At 39.7% G+C, this 17,610-nt stretch overlaps 1 protein-coding gene across 1 annotated transcript in view; it reads right to left on the bottom strand.

The window, feature by feature from the left end:
- LOC103152713 (calcium-dependent secretion activator 2-like) overlaps window positions 1-17,610 on the bottom strand; it is a 220,452-nt gene that overhangs the window by 93,568 nt on the left and 109,274 nt on the right. The window contains exons 13-14 of the mRNA XM_016661313.1: window positions 6,551-6,738; window positions 1,450-1,551 (exon numbers count right to left, since the gene is read on the bottom strand). Coding sequence (XP_016516799.1) covers window positions 1,450-1,551; window positions 6,551-6,738 — 290 coding nt within the window. The remainder of the gene's footprint in view (window positions 1-1,449; window positions 1,552-6,550; window positions 6,739-17,610) is intronic.

The raw sequence follows: 17,610 nt of genomic DNA, 5'->3' as shown, positions 1-17,610 counted from the left end.
ATGTTGAAATGACTCCATCTCTTAAGACTCCATAAGGGTAAAATGATCAGTGTAACTTCTGGGTTTAGCTTCTGCTTAAGGTCTCCCAGCTCCATCTTGTTGCTTGTTGTAGCTGCAGGGTGAATAAAGTGCAAATCTTCTGGGATGTGTGATAAAAAGCCTCCCATCACTGCTACTGCTCAAGCAGAGCAGTACAGAGCCATGTGCGTATGCAGTGCACTGTGCTTGTTGCAGTCTAATTAACGTTTGCACTCTATCTACTTTTTGTTACTTCCTCAACAGGTTAAACTATCTACTCCTCTAGTTACACTGTAATAAGTTGATTAACTCAACTTTATATTGTGCACTCTGTTTGGTTTTCTCCATGCTGGATGTATTCCAGGCTTATTAGACGCATCACAGAAGCTAAAGCCCAACGTGACTGAACTAACATGCAAATAATTCTGGTCCGACCAAATTTCAGGTCAGGTTCGGGTTGGTTGTGGCTCAAGCTCAGACCATGAGTATAAACTCTACTGTGTGTTTGTCCGTTTTAACATTGTGATGAACGAGCTCCTGTCTGACAGTTTTAGGTTAAAATTTCATGAAATGTAAATTTTGTTGCTTGTTTTGACGTTTTAAGTTCATCATGATTTTTTGTGTTATGTTTTATGATGTAAACATCATTTATTTACTGCACTTACATTTACTTAGTGTAACTGATTTACATTTCTTCTATATAGTTTTTCAGGTCAGACACACTTTTTCCAGAATTGTGTTGTATGGAAAATATTTCTATGTAAAGAATGTCTATACTGCATACCCAACTACAGTATAGACTGCAGTGCAAACATGAAAGGTTAAAACCAAAGGTTTGAAGGTTTAACAAACATCCTGAACAGTAAATGCATATGACATTTTTCAGAGTAGAGTTGTTTTATACCGTATAAGGACTTTCTGACCCTCAAAAACCCTTAGAAAATGGAAAACCTCCTTCAGTATGCAAACAATCATGCCCTGCTAAGCTTTTAGTGATTGCTAAATAGTTTTTGTTTTCCCTGTCATTCCCTGAGAAGCTACCCTGTGTCCCCACCATGCTGTGTGGATCAGCAGCATCTTCTCACAGCAGTCCTACACTTTCTTCAGCTTTCAGGATGAAGCTATCTGATTTAAGATTGCACCATGCTAGCACAAAGCTACCACTCCCAAGTGTGATTTTCAGCACTCCTGATTAAAATTTTCAGCACAGTGGCAATCCCCACAGCTCCCCTGCTCCCCCATACTGCACCTGGGACCCTCATATGCTGCCACCACAATTTTGTGCATGTCATAGTTCAAACACATGTCCCTTAAAATTGTGGAAATTTTCCTGCTCTCAGAGGATCCATCAGCCTTTGGCTTTAGGAAGAAAATCTGAAAATCTTTTTAGAAAGAACTACAACCCTGTTTCTGTCGTGTGAATGTTCATACCTGAAGTGTGTTATCTGGTTCTCCAATAGCACAATGAGACGATGTCTGACAGCCTCAAACTGCTCCTTCTCCTCCACAGTCACTGTCCCCGTCCCATCAGGCCTGAGGAGACAAACAGCACACTATGAGCTGAATCTGCCACCATCAGCCTAGCATGGAGGCAAATTATAATGAGGTGACTCCTCATCAATATTTTGTCTTATGCAAAAAAACAACAACATTTGAATAATGTTAAAAATCAGTAAAGAAATAGTCAAAAATACCAGTTATGTCACGTGTTCCTTTAAAAGAAAATGTGCAAAATTAATATTACAAAGTGAACCAATAGTTCACCTCAACCTAGAGTGAACAAATTAGACAAGCAAGTTTACAAACTATTGTTCACTCTGATTCTCTGCTGTTTTGAGTTTCTAATTCTTCCTTTGTTCATGTTGCTAGGGAAGCTGAGACCTTCTGGACTGCAGGGGGCGCTCCTGCAGACCTCCTTAACTATATCAGCCATGTTCATGGTGTTGTCTGTTGGAGCAGCAGCTTCTCTACAGCTGAGAGGAAGTGGTTAGATGAGCTCAACTCCTAGCATGGATGGCCTTTGACCTACTGCAGGTGGTGAGAGACAGGGGACTCTGGCTCACCTAACATCACTGATGGACAGTGTGTCAGTGGATTGAGAGAAACTCAGCCATGTGCTCATCTTAAGTCTGATTGATTTCTGCAGCAGTGTCTTCACAGATCTGCCTAAAAAAGTCAATCCTCCAGCTGCAGCTGATCCCAAACGCTGCTGCTAGTGTTCTGACTAAAACCAGGAAGAGAGAGCACATCAGCCAGTTCTAAAGTCCTTCCACTGAGAGAATAGACTTTAAAATACTGCTGTTAGTTTATAAACCACTGAACAGCTTAGAACCACAATGCATTAAAATCTGCTGTGGTTAGATCAACCTTCCAGACCTCTCAGGTTTTCTGGTTCTGCTCTGCATCCCCAGAACCAGAAACAAACATTGAGAAGCAGCATTCAGCTTCTATGCACCACAAATCTGGATCAAACTCCAGAAAACTGCAAAACAGTTGAAACACTAATATTCTTTAAATCTAGACTAAAAACCCACCTGGGTTTCTGTTGGACCATAATAAATGAAACATTATTATGTGTAATGATGCCACTTGGAAAAATGTAATGTTTCAATTGCTGATTTTTGTTTTTATCAAGCAAAACACTTTGAACTGTCTAGTTGCTGAAATATGCTATACAAATAAACTTGATGAAACTTGATGATGCCACTCTGCTGTGTCTGATGGATGTGTGTCCCTCCATGAAGCTGCTGCTGACCTGCAGAGCTCTCTCAGTTCCATTCTGCTGCATCCTTAAAGAAGGCAGGAGCTTTAAAGCAGATCCTTCCTGCCAGCAGACTCACTGTTCTACTAGATCTTGTTGAAAAGTTTACTACAAACAATAGACATGAAGCAAATGTTGCCGCTTCACCTCATCCTCCTCTGGACTCAGGACCTGAGCCACGGAACCAGCAGGAAAGAGTTTCCTTCACACAGGAAGGCTTTTTTATTATTTACAGGAATTTCTAACAAATAAGCCATAGCACTGTGTGTGTGCTGGGCTTCATGTGAGTCAGATTTGCTGTTTATGTGGGTGAGGAACTGAGCGTCAGGAGCCACATTGCGGGTTCTGTGGGCCATGTCCACGACATGCATGTGGCCTGCATTTGTGTGGGCCGGGCGCATTGTGCTGGCTTTGTGCACTGCCAGCATGAGGCGATCTGGGGATGTGGCTGTGTTTGTGCGAGTCAGATGCAGTGAGGGTTTTTGTGCATCCCTGGACTCACACACTCTTCCTCAGTCTCTCTATGGTTGTCGCTCTCAATAACACTTTGATCTATCTCTTCGTCACACAGCAGCCCACCTTTTCTTGGTAAGAAGTCGGATATTCACCACACTGCAGTCTTCAAAGTATCTGAAGAAAGTAGCAGCTTGTAGTATGGAAATTACAGAAGTTGAACAGAACTGTCCCACTAGTACCAGTTTTTACATGTGTCCTGATACATTACAGAGAAAGTTTAGCACCATCTGGACTTTCAACCCAATCAACTACTGGTTAGTAAACTACTGGTAGCTATAACTGTAATCTACTTACTAACTATAGCCTAACTTCTTAAATCAGACTAAATTTCTCCGAGGTTCAGAACCAGTGAGCTGCATTGTTGTCACTATTAAAACTGTAAAAAGGTTTTTGTATCTACACTGATGTGAATATTACTTACTGCAAAGCTAATTGAAATGATTAACAATTAATCATGATGGCTACTAAGTTTTGGAACCAAACAGAGAATTACACACAAGTTAAGTACAGTATAATATTGCCTGAATGCATTTGACAAGTTTTCTTCAGTGGTTCATTCTGTTTCTCCTCTCAAAAGAACCCTCCAGGGAGTTTTGCATTTCTACAATTAATTCTTTTTTCTTGCCACCATTACGCCTGCCAGCAATCCAAAATCTCTTTGCCCCCCTTCTACACCCACTCAGGCGAGTCCTGAATGAACATTTATTCAAATTAGAGCTCCGACTGACAAAAAGCCAGTTCCAGTAATCCCTCCCGCCCCGCGTCGGGTAATATCTGATGATTAACTGAAGAAGCTAATCATTACACTTTCTAATTGACTAAATGAGTCAACAAAGAGAGAAAGCACAGATATCAGTAATTACCTGCTTGTTAAGAGCAGAGGGGGGCAGGAAGTGAAGAGGAGATTCAAGCAGAAGAAATGATGTTAAACAATGTGAAAAGCAACCACTGTAACTTTGTACTGGGCTCTTTGTTAATATTAGAGCTACCATGCAAGTTTTAAAAAGTAAAGTTCTTCTAAGAACTGATTTTATTCATTACTGCAGCTTATGTTGTATTTTGCCATCATATAAACAGAAGTCTAAAGTCAGGCTGTGCTCACATGCTGGCTGTAAAATGACAGTATTTTGGAAACAGTTCAACGTTCAAACACATCATCACTGTTTAGACGACCGCCAAGACACCTGTAGTTGTCATGCCAGGGCACTAGATGGCACTGTGGTTTTAGTATGTCGTCAAATCACTTTGACCTCACAGGTCACTGTGGTATCTGTATTAAACACAAAGTTCATCTCTATGACACACGTATAATCCGTATGAGAGGACGAGTCAAACTGAACGAGTCAAGCAGCTCATAATGCAGTCCATGATTGGTTTAGTTGTCTGCCCATGCATACGTTGAGCAAACTCTGCAGCCATGAGTCCTGTAGATGTGTGCTTTCACACCTGTGGAGTACATCGCACCTCTACCAGGGATATTCCATACAGAAAAGATCTACTCTGAGACCTGGAGGGTAAAAGAGAGGCTGGATCTCAACTCAGACGTTGCGGTTTCACTGAAAACCCGCTCCATGTTAACAGGGCCTAATTAACTTTATTGGTGAACCAATAAAGTTCCTGTGAGCAATTGGTGAAATTACATCATAGCTTTGAATGCAAACCACACATGGCATCAGAACTGTGGGGACTTTAAGTTAAACACAGACTTGTAATCCAATTCACAGCAAAGATTTTTTTTTAAGTTTTAGACTTAAATAAGGTCTTGATTAGTAGAATCTCAGCTACTTAACTTGATTTCAGTCCAGTTCAAAACTATATGTTACTTTATCTGCAATATGCAGGTTTTCAGTGTTACCCAAACTTCCCTCACTTGGATGGAAACGTGCTACTATAAAACCTCCGTACAGCACCTTTGCATTTTCACTGAACAATAAGGCTGCATGTTATAGGACAACATAAAATATGTGATCAAGTTGATGAATGTCATGGTGACACTTTGACTTCTGATAAACATACAGCTAAAATAAGTCCTAAAATCTTATCAGGCAAAATAATCTTTTCCAAATCAGTTTCTTTCAACATAAAACTTATGAAATTTTAACAAAAACTGCAGGCGTGTGTCTGTCATGAGTTGAGGTGGAGGCAGCGAGAGTGAACGCAGGCAGGACCCAGATTGAGAGGTGATGATGATTGGTTTAATAGACAGTAGCTCAAAACAGTCCAGTTCAGGCGGCACAGCAGAGAACATAAGCAAAGCTAAAACCGGTAGCAACAGAAACAAAGGACTGACCACGGAGCTAAACCCACCAGGACTATACAGTTCTACTGGAGGGCTAACAAACAGCCTGACAAAGATGAGGACCCGACAAGAGACAAAGACAACAGGTGGGTTTAAATACACAGGGAGGGTAATCAGGTAACTAGACACACCTGGGAACAATCAGCAGGGAAACAGGACAGGAACAGGACTAGACACAGAAAACAGAACATAACTGTGTCTAGTGAATTTTTGGTTAAAACATGTTTGTTCTTCATTCAGTGGGTAGAGAATCCAGAAATTTTACTCATGTAAGAATAGATAAAGTTACTCAAGTAAAAGTAGAAAGTGAAGCGTAGTAAAAATCCTCCTAAAAGTACATTTTTCTAAAACATTACTCAAGTAAATGTAATTGAGTAAATATAACTAGTTTCGACCAAATTCTTGATATAAGAATAGATCTGATTTTTTGGTCCTAATGCTTCCATAAAAAACTTCAACCAACATAATGTTACAATAATAATAATTGTCTTTATTGTCATGTTAGTGGCATGAAGAGCCTGAATGAATGGTACTTATAATTAGCTAATCTATATTGCAGTCCAAGTTAATGTTGTCACATTGAACTCAGCACTTTTCCTTTTGAACAAAGATGTCACCTTGTGACATCAGTAGTTACTGACTTCAGGCAAACAGTCCTCAGTATGAATAATCAACTTTTCCTTAACTAACCACAATCATTTTCTAACACCCATTAGATAGAAGTGAAATGTTGAGAGAAACCAAAGAGTGGAGCTTTGAAGAACCTCACATAAGATCATTACTTGCTCAGTTTTTTTTTCTTAACCAACTCAAAGTAGCCCTGGGCCATCCAGCAAAAACTGAAAACATTAGGACAGTAGCAGGACGTCCCACATACTTGGGGTAACTAGGAATCAAATGTTTGTCTCTGATGACCAAAGGACCAAAGTTATTCCATCATGATAATGCTTGTTTACCTGTTTCCATGGATATGTGAGGCACAGAAAGCATAGCTGTAATGCAGCAGCATGGGGTCAACCAGCACGCTGTTCTCGGCGTAGTCCATGAGATCCTTCAGGTAGCTCAGGTGGCGGTGGCAACCTCGAACCCCGTACCGGGCGCAGTACTCATCCAGGACAAACACCTGGCCGGGACTGAACCAGCCCTGAGGACAAGCATGACAATTAACCTGCTGCTACATAAACTACCATAAATATTTGGACAGAGTTCTGTATATTATCACAATGGATGTGAAATAAAGCAACTCAGATGCAGCTGAACTGCAGACCTTCAGCTTTGATTCAGTGGGTTGAACTAAAAGATTGCACAATATATGAGGAAATATAGTACAGAGTTAAAAGACAAAATTAAATAAATACATCCTTAGATCTTTGATTAAATATGCAAATAAATAAATAATTGTTTAATTTGTTTAGCAAACAATGTATTAAATATCTCATTAAATCATTAAAATGCAAACTTAAACAAGTCAATGCAGATAATTAAATAAATGTAGATTCATTGTTCCTGTTCCTGCAGCATCATTATGAAATCATTTTATCAGTCAAAACCAGAGATCAAAGCCAATGGGCGGGGCTTACACTGATCAATTGAACTCCAATAATATAGCCTCTTTTTGAAAACCATGTGCAGTTGTCCTATGAGCTGGTTGGAGAGAAAACTTTTGACGCCCTGAGATGAAGTGATTGTGTTGAAAAACATTTAGTTCCTCACATTTTTATGCAAGTTTTAGTTCAACCTACTGAGTTAAAGCTGGAAGTCTGCACTTAATCTGAATTATATCATTTAAAATTTATTGTACATAACCAAAATGAGAAAAAAGTTGACTCTGTCCAAATACTAATGGACAGAGTCAACTAGTATATGGACTGTAGACAGAAAAAAAACCTCTTAGATTATGAAACAAATAAGATGGGTCAAAGTGTAAGAGGTTGACGTAACAGTTTCTCTATAGGTTTATGAAGAATATGTAATGTGTCAGGTTGAAAGGTGTGGAACAATTTGAAGATCCTGAGATTTACATGAGTTCATTTATCTGGTGTGTAATCACTAAATTAGGCATGAAGCTTGCAACACTAATTAAGATTCTGCACTGAAAAACATTAACAAATTAGCACCTCCACTGAGCTGGTTCCACACACACACACACACACACACACACACACACACACACACACACACAGTGAGCTCCCTCTGGCTGACAGCCGCAGCTCAGTGCCAAGCGACCGGTGACCCAGGAAGGAAGATGAGCAGCACAGAAACTGTTTCACCTTCAGAACGGTTGGTTCCTTCTGAAGACCAAAACTCAACCAGACATTACAATATTAAGACACATCCTGAAAGCTAAAAAGAAATATCTATGTTCATATTGTCAGTCGGTTTTCATACATGTTCTTCTTTTGGCTGATAAAACCTTCATGGGAAACTTGGCAGGTAATCTGCTTAGTCTGCAGACGCTGAGAACACACACCTGCACACACACATGTCTGCACAGAATCCTTCACATCTCTGGTAGAGTTACATTTACTTATTACTGTTAGAACAAGTTGGGCTCTGATTGTCTTCCAGGAGATAACAGAGGGGAGGTCTAAATAAATATTTATTTATACTTTATTATAAAATAACTTGCTGAAAATTACTTTCTTCCTACTCAATCATCAACAGAAAGGCCTTATTTGGAATTAGAGCAAACAAAGCGGTCTTATAATTGCTGAGCAGCTTTTGTCATGTTTCCATTCAGACTAATCATATCTACCCCGATTTTTCACAACCAATTCACCAAAATGACAAAAACAGGTCTGGTGTTGGCAGAGACCAGGGACCTGGGATCTGTCGAGCCTCTCTGGACTGACCACCCAAAGCTTTGGTGACACTGAAATAAAGATCTACGGATCTTTATTTCTTCTAGTTCTTTTGCTATGGAACATATTAAACACCTTTTATATGAAAAAGCAATCTGCACAAGAAGAGAAGGAAATGCACTAGGCTGCAGAACACACATCATAACCAGAACACTGGCATAGCAAGGAAAATGTTGAGAAATGCAATAATATAAACAGCTTTACAAAATTAGCTTCACGTACATTGAAAATAAAAGTTACAAAAATTTGAAAAAAAGTTATTTTTAGAAAATATATTTATGGTCTCATTGCTAGGCTGCTTCCTATTGGGTTTAAATGTATCAGAATCCTCCTCTGTAGACCTTTTATTGACCCTCCTCCCTTCATCACTTTACTTAAGTTTCTTTCTTGATTTTTCTCTCTGGGCATGAGCTATTAATATCACACCACAGAGAGAGAAGGGGGCTCACTGATGGGCGTGAAGCGACAAGATGTTCCTCTGTGACAAACAGATGGCGCACTCCAGTCTTGGCTCTGACCGCTCAATTAGCAGCTAACAAGCAGACTGCCTCGTTAGGTTTCCATCAGCCGTGGCTGTGTGTCTCTGTGTCGGAGCAACAGCGTCTGCCGCCCCCCTCTGAGGGACGGCTCAACCCAAGATCAGTCCAAGCAGTTGCAGCTCTGAAACTACAAACACCTTTGCCTGTTTTCTTTTATCTATTCTTCTTTTTTTGGTTTGTGACTCAAAGATCATTTCAGATCGTTTCTCTCATAATTGCTGAACCAAAATATTGTCTCAAGTCACAACTCTGGGAATGAATGCAGGAATAAAAATAAATTAAAATAACAATACTGTTCCTGTAGCTTATGTTGACTCTGGTAATAGTGTGGAACAGAGCCATTCAATAATTTACCAGAATGGAACCAGACGTGAAAGCAAATGGAAGAATAAACCTGAGTAGACATCCAGAGAGCAACCAGTCAGAGATCACAATCTAACCAAAAGCATGAGAACTGAAGCTGTGGAAGCTGCTCTCCATCACAGCCACAGCAGATCCTTGGCTCAGCTGTGTTAGAATGAAATGACTGCAGATGACTTGACTGAATTTGGTCAAATAGTTTTAAAGTAAACTGCCTTGAGGTGACTTTGAAAAAACAGATCTGATTTCTGTGCAATTATGTGAACATGGAAAACAAAATTAAGCAGTCATACATTCATTATTAATAAATATAACGAGACAAAATATTTGGTTTATGAACCCAGAACGTCAGCATCCAGTTGCGACTGGTTTTCTAAGCAAAAGCTGTCCTCTGGGGGTCTGGGTTCCACCTTCACAGCAGCTTTAAATTGAGCTGTAGTAGAAGTGTGGAGTCAGAAAACACCACTGTAGGATTTACACCTCTTTAAGGTTTTTTATTCATCTTTTATCCTGTCACATGTAACCCAGGGTGAAAAAACTGCTCTTAGTCCCGCCTTACTGCCCCATTGGTTAGAGTGACAGTCAGTCACACAATGCATGCAGCCAATTGACACACCTGATGTAATTATTTAGGCCTGCTCCAGCTTTCCCCAGTCAGGTGTGAGGGGGAGAGCTGGAGACAAAGGAGCTACAGATCCAAAAAATCCAGTGAGTTTGGAGCCTTGAAGCTGCCATGCTCCCAACTATTATTGAAATTGGCCAGGTGATTCCTTTTTAGGGTAAAGGATGGCGAGCTTCTGAAAACTGGCTGGAGCCAGGAGAGCCCTAAGAATCACTTCATCCTGGTCTGGTCTGTATCAATTCCCCCTCCATCTCACCACTCAGGCACACACCCCATTATTCATCTTTTCATCCGAAAGAACTTGCGCTGGGACATTTTCAACTTAAATATCTGGATAATTCAACCATGGACTTCTGAATGTGTGTCGGTCAGGTTTTGGACTGACCAGCGGGGAAGTCAAGACCCTTTGTGCACAAACCAATGAAGGATGGCTGCAGTACTGTGTATATTTTTTTGTTTGTTTTTTTTTTGGTCCTATGTATGTTTGTCTTGCATTGTTCACTTTAATTTTGTCTAATACATTGTATTGAAAGCAGTTCTTTTGTATTGTTTTATTGATTACTGACAACGGCTCCAGTAGACGAATTCTAGTCTTCTGATTTTTTCCATCCAGTCCTTTTACACTTTAAATAGTGCTACACACAACCACAATTTTACATGTAGTCATATGTGGTGTCTTTCCTAATAAGAAACTTAATAATTTCAAATTTAAAGGACTAACATGATTTTACAATATTTTTCACAATCAAGTTTCTATGTTGCAGTTGCTGCGCTAGACTTTTTGTTGTCTGTCATTTTGACTGACTGGGTCAAAAAAAAAATCTCGTCATAATCTAATTTAAATTTTTAAAGTGACAATGATAACATTTTGGACTTGCATTTTTATTAAAAGCCCAGTCTTACATGAGCAACTTAGGCGTAAATCCAGGGGAGTTGAGGGGGTCCAGACCCCCTAATCTTGGAAAAGTCTAAAATTGTCCCACCCCCCAAAAAAATCATTGAAGAACATTTGCATTTAAATATCAATATAAAAAGGCAAAAGAAACAAAGAACAAACTAAATCTGCCATTTATCTCAGAAAAAAATAAGAATTCATTTTTAGGTCGCCCCTACCATTGTTAGAACAATGGTTCAGTCCAAAGTGAAGGAGGAGCAACAGCACAGGCTCATTAGAGCCGCTGAAGTGAGGAGCTAGCTGTTAGCTGTTAGCTGTGGCTCTGCAGCACAAACATAAAACCCTCCAGTAAGTAAATACTTAAAAGACATGTAACACCTTTTATTTACTTTCACTGAACACATCACAATAAAGATCAGACTGCAGTTTGTTATTTTCTTACTTTGACTGAATCGTGATAAGCTGCCTCGTTAGCAAAACTGCTACACTGCTTTCATAGATTTAAGCTTTCTTGTCAAAGGTAGCAAACATCTCATTCATATTTAACTCTTTAACTTTTAGTTAATTAGAAGAGTTTGAAACAGGAGGAGGGGCTGAGCAAGTGGACCAGCTCAGAGTGTGGGAGCCGAGAACAGATAGAAAAAAAACTAAAATGTTATGCCTTTATTTCTCACTGCCTTCAATGTAAAGCCTTTAAAACCACAAAATAAAATCTGAATATTTTTCTATGTAAACCCTTGTGCTTTAAGTGCAATGGTTAAGTTATACTTGCCAGATATTCATTTATATCTACTTATTGGTTCTCACTCATCCAGGACTAAAAAAGGTTTAAAAATAAAGCAACTTAACAAGTTATAATTTAAATAGGCCATAACTTGTATTGGGAGCCATTTCAATAAATCAATGTTTATAAGGAATTTTATTAAGAGCAGTTACTCATTAAAGCTTTTTTATTTAGAACCTTAACATTTTGTAAAGGTGTAGCAGATCAGTGAGACTGAAGAAAACTTGTATAGAAGCAACATTTGAGTTTTAATTTTATTTCTCAATAAGTTGCTTACTAAGAAAAACACATTTGATGTGGATTACTAGTCATTTTTGGTCCTGCAGCCTGAATGTGGTTTAAAAACTCTTTAAACCTCATTTTACGTTACATTTCAATGTAACTTTGCCGACCCCCCCAAAATTGGTCTTAAGAAATTTTCCTGTTTTTTTGGCTCTAGTGGCCTTTATTTGATAGTTAATTGACAGGAAAATGGGTAATGAGAGAAGGGGGAAGACATGCAGCAAAGGTCACCAAGGCCGGGAATCGAACCTGCGACAGCTGCGTCGAGGACTAAGGCCTCCATATGTGGGTTGTGCTGAACCCCTGTGCCACCACAGCACACCTCGAAATGTTCCTGTTTGTGGTCCCCCCCCAATCATGAGATGGGATCTACACCCTTGATGAGCAATGAAATGTCTCCAGGGAATTTGCTGCAGAGGCTCTGAGGTTTTGAACATTTGCGTCACACAGACTAAGACTCGTGGTTCTACAAGGTGGACTGACAGGGTGGAGCAGCTGGAGACCTAGCAGGACTCAGACATCCACCTGGATTGACAGCACAATTTCTTCCTGGAGGAGGCCATGAGCTGACATAATGCTGCCATTAACTAATTGTTCTCTCGCTCCTGTTATTATCTTTTTACGTTGATGAACATCAAAAGTAATCCTACATCAGTTTATCTGTTTCTTCTTGTACATTCTGCTCTATCTTCTCAAACTCCCAGTCAGTTGTGGCACATGGCCACTTCTACTGATCCAGGCTCTGGTTCTCCTGGAAGTTTCTTCCAGCAGAACCTATAAATTTCTGCTGGAAATTTATGCCTGCTCAGTATGAGAGATTGATGTAAAGTCAACGACGCAACGCGAGTGATTGTCACTATGTGCTGGTCAAGGAGGAGCGAATTCTGTAAGTCAATGACTTGATGCTCTGGTGGGTTTCCTTAGAAGCTTTTTAAGCTACTTTGAATTAACTGAGCTTAATTTACTGTTTGATAAGTAGGATCAATTGGAAAGTATGTGTGACTGGATTAAATTGTACTTTTTTGTAAAGTGCCTTGAGACAGCATTTGAATTGGTGCTACATAGACAAACTGAGTTGCAAGGAAACATTTTCAGATGTCCTCCATGCAGTCCGACCGACCTTGAACTATTTTCCAATGAATACTGAGCAAAAATGGGGATCTGTAGGTGTACATAGCTGGTAGAGACAAACTAGCAACCTGCTGCTAAACCTCCAGTAGCAGGTGGTTCTACATATTGACTCAGGTGGGCTGAATACAAATATACCCCACACTTAAGATATTTTCATTATAAATAATAAAAACAAAACCTTGTAGACTTTTCTTTCACTATTACAAATAGCTTTGTGTTAGCTTATATCACATAATATCCCTACTAAATACATTAATGGTTGCAATGTGACAACATGAGAGTTGAAGTGTAAAACTGAATATTAGTACTAATAAAGTTCAAGTCAAATAGAAACAAGATGCAGGTTGTTTATCAAAGCACACTAGATGGATCTGTGTGTTTCACATGCATGTGGTGATGGCTGAATGTGACTGGAGCCATCAACCCCAACTTTAGCAATCCTCTGAAGAGTAGACATTGTTAAGAAAATAGATTTAAAGTATGCTAGTTTTAAAGCTTAACATGTCTTGATTGAAATAGCCTAATTATAGTTTTAAAATCAGTATCTTATTCTGGCCTATTGACCTTTATGTTACCTGTAGTTACAGCAGATGGTTTGCTAAGATCTTTTGAACTGCCATTTGTCTATGTGGGAAACAATCAGGAGAAGTTCCAGCTTTTCACACTCATCTGTGAAAAGCTGTAAAACAACAAGAGTTCCTGGCTTTAGAGAGAGGGTCAGAGATAGCTCCTGGTTGGATGAGCAAAGATACGCCTTATTTGAATAAATTAAAGATAAGAATACGCCTTCACTATAAAACTTTCTACACAGAAGTAACAAATTAGATTTCCTCTCGCAATTCCCCAAAGACATCTTTTCTTTTCTTTCTTTCCTTCTTCTTCTTTTCCATTTATGTCAGGTAAATGAATGTATGTCTCTGTTGTTCTGCAGTTTCTGTTGTAATTTTATGCGTTGTCTTCTACTGGATTAAACTCTGTAATTCTGTGACGTCTGCACTCGTTGTTGTTTTCTGTGTGGCTACACGTGGTCCGCCGGGAGAACCTGGGATCGAAGAAGATCGAGTAAAAGAGTTTTCTTAAGAAATATTATAACCTAAAATTTTCTTCAACAACATTTACCTAAATCACTGAAATGGGCTTGAGATTCGAACAAAACGGGGGCTTGAATCACGTGGATGCACAGACTTGGCTATTTATTTCAGGATCTGTTAAGACTAAAATAAGAAGGTAGGTTTCTGCTTCAGCACACTAAAACTGCATGAACCTGTGTCCTGGTCTCTCAGAAGCTCAGCAATAGTCAGGGACAGGATATGAGCTGAGGCTGTAAATTTATAGGTTGACAGGAGGCTAATTAGGTCAGATTCTTGCAAATTAGAGTAAATATTGGTCTTCAGACGCTGTCCACTTCAATGATCACTCTCATTGTGCTTCAGCAGCCAGAGGGCTAAGAAGGGTGAAGCATCGGGACAGCAGCATGCTACTAATGGTCAAAGTCAGCTTCTGCAAACACACAGTTTTATTTCTTTTTACCATTGAGATGTTTTTAAACTAATATCAATTCAAGAACAAAAATTTTGAGAGACCTGCATCGATCTAAAGAGTCTGTACATGCCGAGTTTCATCTAAAAAAGATCCTGATTGTGTGAACAGCTCCATTCTGGTCGTCCAGTTCAGCCAAAAGAGTGTAAAGAGCAGAAAGATGTAGAGACGTGACTCTAGGTTTGGACTGGATCTGTCTGGGCTCACAGCACCTTCACTGGCCAGATTTAACCTCCTCCCCCTCAGAAGGAGTTTGGCAGCAGCATGGACTCCAGCGACATCCTAAACTTCTGCCTAATTACCATTGTTGTCATTGGGTTCAGCTCATTTTCAATAAAATATGACCTGGTCTGAGACATGAATCCAAGGCTCTTCTCAACAGATGTCTCCCACGCCTAGGCCCAGGCCTTTTCTAAGAGTGCTCAGTGAAAAGAGGCTCAAGTTGGAACAAAAAACCCTGCGGTGTTCACAAAAGGCTGAGCAATGAAGAGCTGGCTGGACAGTGTGAATGGAGCGGTCTAATTGCAGTGCTGGAAGGAGTCCTTGTGAGGTAGGCAGACAAACCAAAGAGGCCCAGATGTCACTCTGCTGAACATCTCGTTGACTTGAAATGCAAGACAAGACAGCATGACTCCTCAGCATCAAAGTTAGTGTTCAGAGGAAACCTTTGTCAACAGTTTTTTAAGAACATGCTTTTACTAACAGGGCCTTACAGAGTTTGAACATATCTGCAACACATACTCTTTACTGGATTCCAAATGAACCTCCTAAAAGCAATATTAACCCAGACCGTTATTCATGCTGTGTTCTCATCCACAGAGGCAAAGCTTTAACATTTATAGAAATGATTGAAATAGACAATGAGCTCTTGGTTTATGCTTTTAAAAAAATATATAGGCACAGGCAAGACACTGCGCAGAACCCTCAAGCTCCCAGGTCTCTGGTAGATATATATATATATATATATATATAGAGAGAGAGAGAGAGAGTCCTGTTTAATTATTTTAACATGTAAGGTATTTTTTTAATATGCTATGTTATATTAAGTGTGTGTAACTGCTTTTGTAATAAATAAGGTTTTTATGATGTGGACCCCAGGTAGAGTAACCATTTTCACGGCGATGGCTAATAGGGATCCAAACAAACAGAAATTGAAAAGTTCAGTTTGTTGAAGATCAGGCCACACATACTTCAGCTAAAGTTGCTCAGAAATCTATGAGCAATTTACAGTGGCTACAGGAAGCATTCACAGCCCTTTAAATTTTTACATATTTATAAAAAATATTTATATTTTTAAGTATTACATGGTCATAAGTATTTGCTCAGTATTGAGTAGAAGCACCATTTGACCTGGTATTGCCATGAGTCTCCTTGGAAATGATGCAACAAGCTTTTCTCTGGAAAAGGTTTTCTTCAGGATTTCACTCTAGTTGGCCACATTCATCTTTTCTTCAACTGCAACCAGCCGTCCTGTCCATGCAGCTGAAAAAAAACAACCCCATAGCATAATGCTGCCACCTCCATGTTTCACTGTTGAGATTGTATTGGGCAGGTGATGAGCAGTGCCTGGTTTTCTTCACACATATCCCTTAGAATTAACACCAAAAAGTTCGATCTTCGTCTCATCAGTCCAGAGAATCTTATTTCTCGGTCTGGGAGTCTTTCATGTGTTTTTTGGCTAACTCAGTGTGAGCTGTCACATGTCTGCCACTGAGAAGAGGCTTCCATTGGGCCATTCTGCCGTAAAGCCTCAACTGGTGGAGGGTTGCAGTGATAGTTGACTTTGTGGAACTTTCTGCCATCTCCCTGCTGCATCTCTAGAGCTCAGCCACAATGATCTTTGGGCTCTTCTCCCACGATTGCTCAGTTTGCCTGAACGACCAGGTCTAGGTAGAGTTCTGATTGTCCCAAGCTTCTTCCATGTAAGGATTATGGAGGTAACTGTGCTCTTAGGAATCTCAAGTGCTGCAGAAATTGCAATGACACAAAGAGTGAACAATTTAAAGAGGTCTGCATACTTTCTTTACTCACTGTTTATGCGACATCAGACAAAAACACAGAAACCATCGCGCTCATGGAGAATATTTATTCAGATCTTTTCATCTGTAGGAATTCCAAGCAGACAATTTTGTGTTATAATATGGTCTAAAATCTATTGAAAAACAAATTTAATCCATTAATAAAGACATCAAAACTAAGGAAGCCTGTTGAATTGTGTTAATGTTTGGAGGTGAGTTGTTTATTTCAGATCTGTATTTTATCAATGAACCATGATGTTCTTTATGAATCATCCATCCATCCATTTTCTGTACACCCTGACAGCCAGTCTGCTGTACATATGCTACAGGATTGTCTTCAGGGTGTACAGGCATGGATAAGAGCAAATTTTCTTATCCTACATAAGGAAAAAACTGAGATTTTAGTGTTTGGTCAATGCAATCCCCTGCTTGGACATGACAGTGTTGTTGGTCCCCTGTCTTCTTTTTGTCGTCCATTCGTGAAACATCTGGGTGTGATTGTTGATCCTATGTTTAAATTTGATTAGCATATTAGCATTGTTATCAAAGCCAGTTTCTTCCAGCTGAGGACCCTTGCTAAGATAAAATGCTGTCTTCCTCTGCCTGATTTTGAGAAGGATATTCAAGGATTTATTACATCACGTTTAGATTATTATAACTCTTTGTACTTAGGGTTGGACCAGCGCTCCCTGTAGTAACCGCAGAGCATACAAAATGCTGCAGCTCGTCTGCTGACCAAAACAAGTAGGCGTGAATCCATTATCTCAGTTTTGCATGTCCTTCGCTCCCTGTTGCTTTTAGGATAAAATGTAAGGTTTTATTTGTTTTTAAGTGTTTAAACTCCATGGGCCCTTCCTACTTAAGTGAGCTCTTGCAGCCCTAGGCTCCACCCAAAGCCCTAAGCTCAACTGACCAGCTCTTATTGTGTGTCCCTGAAGCTAGGCTAAAAACTAGAGGGGACAGAGTCTTCTCTGTCTGTTAAGCT

Source organism: Poecilia formosa, unplaced genomic scaffold, assembly GCF_000485575.1.
Source record: "Poecilia formosa unplaced genomic scaffold, Poecilia_formosa-5.1.2 Scaffold323, whole genome shotgun sequence".
In the NCBI taxonomy this organism is placed as follows: Eukaryota; Metazoa; Chordata; class Actinopteri; order Cyprinodontiformes; family Poeciliidae; genus Poecilia; species Poecilia formosa.
Note: the sequence above shows the minus strand (reverse complement) of the source record. Positions and strands in the feature narration are given on the sequence as shown.